The sequence below is a fragment of the Phaseolus vulgaris genome, chromosome 10, assembly GCF_051622355.1.
Source record: "Phaseolus vulgaris cultivar YP4 chromosome 10, ASM5162235v1, whole genome shotgun sequence".
Lineage (NCBI taxonomy): Eukaryota > Viridiplantae > Streptophyta > Magnoliopsida > Fabales > Fabaceae > Phaseolus > Phaseolus vulgaris.
This window is the reverse complement of record NC_143507.1, coordinates 35,912,443-35,921,438: the sequence shown is the minus strand read 5'-3', so window position 1 is coordinate 35,921,438 and position 8,996 is coordinate 35,912,443. Positions and strand designations below refer to the sequence as shown.

The 8,996-nt window shown below is 32.4% G+C and overlaps 1 protein-coding gene across 5 annotated transcripts; it reads right to left on the bottom strand.

Annotated features, from left to right (window-relative positions):
• Positions 1 to 250: 250 nt before the first annotated feature.
• LOC137819022 (plant UBX domain-containing protein 8) lies at positions 251 to 7,616 on the bottom strand. 5 transcript variants are annotated; one of them, XM_068622722.2, is made up of 12 exons: positions 7,419 to 7,616; positions 6,719 to 6,780; positions 6,269 to 6,552; positions 6,075 to 6,160; positions 5,901 to 5,984; positions 5,694 to 5,816; positions 4,532 to 4,654; positions 4,228 to 4,428; positions 4,034 to 4,153; positions 2,784 to 2,924; positions 1,914 to 1,970; positions 251 to 485 (listed from the first exon to the last, which is right to left on the bottom strand). In XM_068622722.2, exons 1-12 carry the CDS (start codon positions 7,494 to 7,496, stop codon positions 342 to 344), a joined length of 1,503 nt encoding a protein of 500 aa, XP_068478823.1. In that variant the 5' UTR covers positions 7,497 to 7,616; the 3' UTR covers positions 251 to 341. The 5 variants fall into 5 exon arrangements, 4 of the variants coding, with proteins under 4 accessions (XP_068478823.1, XP_068478824.1, XP_068478820.1 ...); XM_068622723.1 differs by having other exon boundaries at positions 251 to 449; XR_016516369.1 differs by having other exon boundaries at positions 251 to 449; positions 4,532 to 4,650; positions 6,075 to 6,552; positions 7,419 to 7,614.
• Positions 7,617 to 8,996: the final 1,380 nt, after the last annotated feature.

Sequence of the window (8,996 nt, the reverse complement as noted above, 5' to 3'; positions counted from 1 at the left end):
GTTTCTGTTTGATTTATTCAAGATATATTACATTTTAAAATTTTTTGTATGACTCTAACATTGAACCTTTTCTAAATAATATTATTTTTATTTTATTATTATTTAATTAATATTTGAAAAATGGGTATTGAGGTATTCCTGTTAAGTGGAGACGAGATAATAATTTTATACTCTTTTTATATAAAAATGAAGTTGAAAATGAGTTTTTACTTCAAAAGGATGAGGACAGTAAACAAAAGAAATGGACAAATGAAGCAAGTCAGAAAGATTACATTCTCTTTATGTCCAAATCTACAAGGTACAGAACTAATATGAAAATGCTAAAAGGAAAGTAGGTGAAACTAAATCAACTCCAGAAACAAAGCTTCATTACTTTTGTTAAGGCCTACTTCATTGAAGGTTGACAAGCAATCGTTAATACTGTAAGCACGACGCGGGTATGACCTCACCTGTTCAAAATTCAAGGAAGAAGACTGGATCATATGCTGCTTCAACATAATTAAACAAAACTAAGTTGTTCATATATTGTTAGAATGTAACCATCAATGTAATGGATCACAGAAAAGTTAAGTGATATGAAAACTTACGAGGCCACAATAACATGTTTTAACTAATATTATCAAATATACGACCTAAATGCATTCCCCAAGTACTAATTAGACATACACTTTTGGAAGTTGAAACATATAACAATCGTCACTGAGATTCATCCTAAGTTGTTCAAAACATATATTCTATCAAGCATCTTGCTCCATATCCTTAAGAAATATCAGTAACAAAATCATTGACACAAACTAAACAACACCCTTAGTTATACCATTGACAGAGATCATGTCATACAAAAACATAAGAACTTTTATTCAGACATAATATATGGAATAATATATACATATTTAAGAAATAAATTATAATTAATTATTGAACCAAATATTAAGTTAAGAATGTAACAAAATCTTTCATTTCAACAAAGTTAAGAGGTTTCAAGGGTTGTCCAAAAATGTTGTTCGTATTATCACACAATCAACAATTATCCCCACCATTTTCGACTTTAGGAGTCAATTTCAAATAATTAAAAAATGGCAACTTGCACTCCTTGTTTTTTATCCATCAATAAAATAATAAAAACTTTATTTTCCTATTTTGATGCACTATTTTTACACACATTTCTACAAATATTTTGGAACAAAAAAACCACTAAGGTGCACAAAAAATAAATTCTCCCATGATAAAAAAAAAACACAAATATACCCAAGTGATTAGCTTTTTCCAATAAAACCTTATTTTTCAGATTTGACGTACTATTTACGCACATTTTCACAAATATTTAGGAGACAAAAATTGTATTATGAAATTTGTTGACAAAAAAACCACAGACCCAATAAGGCGCACAAAAATAAAGTCCCTCCCCATCATACCTAAAAAAGGTACACATCACTGAAATTTTAGAGCATTCACAATGTGAAGTAAATTTATTTTAAATCTTTCATTTAAAATACTATTTAAACTTAAAATTTTTGTTATCAAATACGTTAGTAAACTATTATATATAGAAAATATAAGCCCCAAATATATTGATATTAATTATGTTTAACTTTATATTTTTCTTTGTTTTGCTTTTCAAGAAAATAGGAAAATATAATCAGAATTCAGCTTACCAAATTCAAACAAAGATCAAAATTCAGTCTTCACAGAATTCCGACTAGTTTTTGGATTCATGCATTAAATCAAAGACCAGAATCTGATTATCAGAGAACCAAACTCTAGCCTAAAAATAAGTGTGGTATTGGTAAACATCTGACACAATACTAACTGTAATTTTTTTTCCGCAAAAAGTGGTATGTCAGAAAACATTTCAACAACATAAAGGTTGAATCGAAAAATCAAGTGGGTAGGGAAGGGAAAGGGACACTCACAAATCTATAGGTTCCAGGCTTCTGTGCTCCACATGCGTCTATGAACTCAAAAAGAAGCTACCGGAAGTAACAAAATGACAATTCGTTAGCCAACAATGCAAACTTTCATAATAATATAAAATAGTCATATTACTCCTAATAATTATCTCGTGCTCCGAACACCTATTTCATAAGCGTGCATTCATGAAGAAAATAAGAGAAAGATACAAAATACTTGTTTCATTTTTTTGAAGGGAGTAACTTACACACTGAAATGAGAAATTATTTTCCTCTGTGTTATTGTGAGAGAACATCAATAATTTTGAAATAAACTTTGAAAAAACGTATATGTTAATTTAAATGCAGAAATTCTACCAGGAATGTGATCTCATCTGGTATTAAAAATGAATTTAGGAAAAAAATTCTCAATACTCCAAACAAGAGAAAAAAAAAATGGGCCTAAGGGCAATAAATGCCGGTTGGTGCACCAGAGAACAGAGAAAAAGGGGAAATGATGGATATTTAAAGAAAGAAGGGAGTGAAGAAGTGGAGAAATCTGTTGTAAGTGAAAGTGAAATGCTGAACATAATGGACAGCTAGCAAGAGGAGATTCGGGGAAGAGAATTGGAAAATAATAAATGTATACTGTCTTGTAGTTTTAGGAGGGTTTAGGTATTGGAGGTGGCATTGGCTTGAAAGTGTATACTGTTTTGTAGTGTTAGTTCCTATATTCTTGAGTTACTATTCTGGTTTTTCTTTCCTGTTGTTATTTCTGTTTCAGAGCTGCATTCACTACTTCCGCAGAGATATCTTTCTGTGATCTGAGCTCGTTTCTTTAAGCAGCGTATCATTCAGAAATTAGTTTTCATCATACTCTAAAATTAATTTTACCTCTAGTTTGTCAGTTTTGAGGAAGCGACGTTCACAGCGACCACCATCTGGCATTCGAACAACAATAGTAATTACTTCATCAGACAATAGTGGTTCCTTGGAAAGCCTAAGTTCTTTCGTGTCAAGCTTTTTCACTAATTCCTGCAATGACGAGGCACGCACAATTCAGTAGTGCATTTGAAAACAGGGAATGGCATGCACTGTACAAAGCAATTAAAATAAGCACAGGAGTCATGTACAAGAAAAGTTTTTGTATACCGAAAGATCATGATTCTTAGTAACTTTATATCCGGGGAATCATATTCCTATAGATGACTAAAATCTATTTGGCTTCTCAAAAATATTCATGGAAAATTTATACAAGTTTCCTGGGAATCAAAGAGTTACATGATATCTTTACCAACAATTTTAATTATTGACCACATTAAATGATCTAATAAGAATAATATGGAATATATATTTTATATTCTCATCTAACCTTTGAGAACAATTTTGTGGGACATGGTAGCTAAAAGAAATCCCGGAAAACATTATTTACTGGGGGAATGTTATATTTTAAAACATGTGAAGTTGAGAAACAAACTTTACCAACATTAGATAACTGAAAACTAAAAATTTTCTTTGTAGCAAAAACCCGTAAAAGTTATTAAACTTCAAACACACAGTACTTGCCTCTAGTCAGTCTAATAACGGGTTAGTATTTATATAATAATCATAACCACCATTTATGAATTTAGGAAACCAAACAAACTTCAAATAACTATCCATGCACACAAGCACATGCATAGGGGCAAGTCAAGCACATCCACTATATTTTAGTGAATGGAGAAATGAGCCATATTTTAGTTACTGACCATCCAATCTTACATGATAGATAAAATCAGGAGCTAATCATGCAACCAACCTTTAATTAACTTGTAATAGTAAACATCCATACATGTTGGAAATAGGAATAGTTTAGGAGACAAGAACTTCTCTAATGCTTATTTTCTTCAAAGTTGCCTAAATACATAGGTTCAATGCATCATAGGATAATTCTTCTCTTGTAAATTGTTTTGGCGTTATCTTTCTAATACTCTTGAATACAAATAAATCCATTCTGTTGATGGAATAATCACGCAAGCATATTCATTAAATATTTGTGTCTCCTCTTCTAACAATAGATGAAGGCTTATGTTATGCTTCATATTCATACCAAAACTAACAGCAAGAACAAAGTCAAAAAGTCTTAAACTAAGAAAATGTATTACCTTTTTTTCAAGCATCTTTTTGCATGATTCTTCTTCCTGTGAGGAATGGCTTTCAGTTTTATTGAAAGAATTCAATTCCTTTTGTTTATCAGCTTGTAGTGATGCTAGATAGTCCGCATCCTGCACAAAAGTATGACAAATTATGTATCATGTCATAAACCCTGATCACACAGCCATCATAGGCAAATCTAAACCTGTTGTTGTTTCAGCAACCGAGTGTTAATTAATAATTGTGACATAGAAGTGGACATGTCCTGCGTCTTGGGATCCATATTTTCTTCTGGACGATGTTGTATATTAGGCAATGATGGAAAACTGTGAGTGGAAATTTCACCAAAAAGTGAAGTTTCAACTAACAATGCTTCATTAATCTCTTCAGCAGAAATACCACCCCACTACATCGAGAAATAAGGCAAGAAATTATTGGAGATAACAATCATCAGTTTATGGATGAAGCCTCATGCGTACATAAAAGAATCTTGGGTCTCCAATGGTTACCTTCTTAGCAAGAAACACATCTTCATTATGTTGACTACGACCACCAGCTCTGTTATTTGACAAATGACCGATGACTGGTGGTGCAACATCTTGAGCTACATTTTGATCAGATGATGTTCCTAACTTGATTTAGAAAATAGATGTAATTTGTCAAAGAAAGATATATTGGCTCTAATTGGCATAACTAGTTAAAAATAAAACTAATAACTGAAAATCTAGCAATTAAAAGCTGAAAACTAGGAGATAAAAGCTGAAACCAAGCTAATTAAAACTCTAAACCATTTACCATGATTCATAGTGATGTTTGAGGTCCATCATTGGCAACCTTCTCTAGAAAAGGTTGGTTCATTACATTTATTGATGATCATACTAGGGGTCACTTGGGTCTTTCCACTATTATAAGTTATCAGATGTTAATTATTTATATGATCAAAGCCAAAACTGAAAAAGAAAAATATATATGCAGTTGCAGAATCTCCTAACTCTACAAGCTTATTAGATCAATGCTTTTAAGCTAGTAGCATTTAAAAAAAACTACCAAACCAAACACCTCTAGTAACTTATTTTCCATCAAATAAACTAATTGTCTTAATAAGCTAGCCAAAATATCTTGCCAATCATACAAGTTGTCTTTCAAAATGAAAATGGACCATGTAATTGCACAAGTCCTCCCAAAAAATTCCTTCTCAATTATTGCATTCAAATGCATGTTGAGAAAATTATATATGCCAACTCAAAATATTTCATGTTTAATTTATATTCTCGAAAGTTTGTGGTTCTGTAAATTTACTATAAAGCATTTCCAACTAACTATGACAAATCTGTAACCTGAAATGGAGCAGAAGAATTTTCTATGCATTTTAATACAGTACTGATTAGAAAACAGAAATGTACATTAGCAACACTAAGCAGAGAAAGTTGGAGGATCTGAACCAGATTATATAACCTTATAGGCTTTTAAGTAAAACATGTCAGTGAGAGAGGACAATGTCAAAAAAAGAAAGAAAATAAGGCGTATTTGAATTATTTTCAAACTTGGTGAGCACAATGGCCCCCTGAATCTTCAATTTATATTCACCCAATGCACGCATACATTTCTTCTTTAAGCCATGCATCTTGTATATGTATGTAAAAAATATAGACGGGCTTACAAGATACACACCTCTAATTGGTTTCTGCTACTGTTAGTTTTCTTTTCCTTGTCTAATGAAAAGTGAACTCCAAGTTGCCCTTCCTTTTCCTCTTTTACTAAAAGCTGACGTGTGGTTTTCTCTTGCTCTGCGGTCTAAATCCAACACAGCTAAGAATCAGAAATATTGGAAAAGAGAAGAAATTGACTTGTACAAATATAATGAATATTTTATAAAACCTCTAAGGATGACGCAATTGCACGGGCCAAATCATCATCTTCTTGCTGAACAAGAGTTTGAGGAAGCCCACCATCAGATGAATCCTGAAACAATAGTTTATTGAAAGCGGGGGAACTTTTGAAAGCATGTAGAAATAAAAGTAAAAACAATTTGGTAAGTTTCACTGAGTATACATTGAGAACATCAATTCGCTCCCATGAAGAACCTCCTCTTCTCTCCATTTTCGAGGCCTCTATAGCTGCCTGAAGCATTGCTTCCTCTGTTTCAATATCAGGACCGTGTGAGGCATTTGACTGAGCTAAAGGGTACTGGTTCTGATAACCATCTGTCCCACCAATTCCTAAAGCATGAGAAGAAAAATCTTCACCTGTAGAGCTCAATCCTGATTGATAATGCGGCTCAAATGGACTATTGGTCCATGCAGGCGGTGGGCGATTAGTATATGCAGTAGCACCACCATCACCAATCCCCTTATATAGATCTCTAAGTTCTCTCCTATAATTTGAGTCAAGTAAAAGTGAAGGTCGAAATCTTCTAGCAGCATTGAGAAGAGGCAAAATTCCATTTGATCCACCGCCACGGTTTTGATTACTTGCACCTATGTTATTATGTTGTGGGGCAGCAGCAAGATTTTGCCCTTGACCTGATAATCTAGTCAAGGAATCAAACAAACTGAGTAAAAGGAGAGTACATATTCAAAGAAAAATTAACTACTTTAGAGCATGTTTAGTAATATTATTAAAGATTCCCATTTCCAAGAAAGGCATTAAGATGAAAGAGAACAAAAAAAAAAAAACTATAAACCACATTGCCATACATGTGTCTATCCCCTTCAAGAAAATGGGCATTAATAGCTTCATTTAGATTGCCCCCATATGCCTGCAACCAGTTAAACAAAAGGTCAAAATAATATCAAGATCTGCTATTTTATTCTTGAAAATGCACAGCATATCACGAATTATGTATAAATAGCGCATTGGATTCTTAACATGGTCTCTGTCCAAAATTAACCAAGAACACTCCACATATTAAAAATTAAAAGTACAAATGACAAATTTGAACAAATTTCTTCCAAACCTTTTTTCGGAGAAAAAAACAAAGAAAAAATAAATGAAATGACTAAACTAAAAAATAGGAATTTAAAGAAACAAAACTCAGAAGCACATTGCATTTTTTATTATTATTTTTCTCTCAAAGAGGGAAAGTAAAAATGTGCACGACAGCCGGACCAAACCCGTAATGTGGTGAAATTTAAAAAGGTTTAACAGTAACATGAGACTAAATTACACACTAAACCAACTAAGTTCAATAATTAAGCAGCTTAAAATAAGATTAATAACCAGAAATTGTTTATAGTTTTTCCTCTCAATCGTTTCGTTTACTTTTGTCAGATCGGCGTTTATCCTAGCAGGAACAGCGCGACACTCTTCACATTCGGAAAATGAAACTTAAAGAACGATAAATAATAGAAAACATGAAAAAAGAAAAGTAAAGAGTGGGAATGTGAAGAGGTGGACCTCTAATTTCTGCACGGCGACGAACTCCGGTGCTCCGGTGATGCGCCTGAAGGCTGCGACGGCTTCCGGCGTGGCCATGGGTGGGTGGATCTCTGGAAGAAAACCCAAAAGGTTTTTGTGTGATTGTTCTGTGAAGAAGTGTATTGTAAAGAGTCTTTATGTAATGCGCGCCACCTTTGTGACGCAACGCAAGACTCTGTACTGTTCTTCAGCTTCTTCCTTTTTAACTATTAAGAAAAAAAATCATTTTTTTACCGCAATATTATCAATTTGGTTTTTTTAAACTAGATCAGTCAAATTAACAGTGACAAATTAATAATTAGAAGTAAATTATTTTAGATAGAAAATAAACAAATATTATGAATTCTTTTTATTTATGCTAACGATTTATAATTTTTTTCAAATTAAACGCATTAAATAGAATTGTTAATGTTAACAAATATAAAATCAATTATGCAAATTGAATTTATTTAAGTGTTTTATTGTTTATTTTAAGAAAAATATTTGATTTTTAAGGTAAAAGTTAAGATATGCTTCATTCATATTTTCGCAGAAAATAAGAGTAAATTAATTTTTATAAAATAACAGTTATGATTAAGATTTAAAAGAATTAAATTGATAAGTTTTAAGTAAAGATTAAAGCTTAAAGCTTGTAAGATACTTTAAAAAAATAAAAAGTAAATAACTATTTCAAATTCATGTTCGATAAATTAAGGTAGTGTTTGGTTTTGGGAGTGGACTGAAGTCGACGACGGATGTTGCAAGGCCACCCCATTTGGTTCCATAGGCACATGTGAGTGAGGGAGGAGATGGTGAGAAAGTAGAGGGGTAAGTGGTTCTTCTTATGAATGAAGAGAAAAGGAGAGAGTGGGAAAGGAAAGCCACCTCATATTTGAGAAGTTATCAATGTAACCTTCTCTTTTTCATTTCTTTTTCTTCACATGTGTGCCTTTCATGCAAACCACAAAACTGCATGCACCTTTGCAGTGACCTTACAGTGTTACGCATGGCATCAGATTCCTGACTTTGGTTCAGGAATCGTTTGACCAAGCAGTGCCTTTCAATAACATGAATGCAGTAGCAATTGAGGTAGTTGGTTCCTATTAATTGCTTATTGAGTTATATATAAAACTAAGACCTGTGCATTGAAACTTCATCAATGAAAGAAAGAAACTCAAACTAAATTGGGCTTGGAGAGCTTTCTTAGGCATCATAGTAGTAGAGGGTGACTTTCGCAGTGGTTCATTAATCTGAGGTAAGCATTGGCATGATTTTTATTTTCATTTAACCGATTATGACTGAAAATAGAGGGTATGAATAATCGATTATAGTGTAAAACATAGCAGATAATTGATTATTTTCGTTGCATAATTGATTATGTGGTATTGTTTTTGGAGCATAATCGATTATGGCATATGTGTTAAAAGGAGGCTAATCGATTATGTAATACATAGTAATCGATTATGTGATTTTTTTTAGGTGTATACATAATCGATTATGTTTCTTTGAAATTGGTTGGATAATCGATTATCCTCTTTTTATAATACATAGTAATCGATTATGTAATACATAGTAATC

Coding starts and splice junctions, on each gene's coding strand:
- LOC137819022 (XM_068622719.2), bottom strand. CDS start 7,496: ATGGCCACGCCGGAAGCCGTCGCAGCCTTCAGGCGCATCACCGGAGCA. Junction 4,655..5,693: donor GTAGCAGAAACCAATTAGAG/GTGTGTATCTTG, acceptor TTCTAAATCAAG/TTAGGAACATCATCTGATCA. Junction 2,925..4,033: donor AAAAGATGCTTGAAAAAAAG/GTAATACATTTT, acceptor TCGTCATTGCAG/GAATTAGTGAAAAAGCTTGA.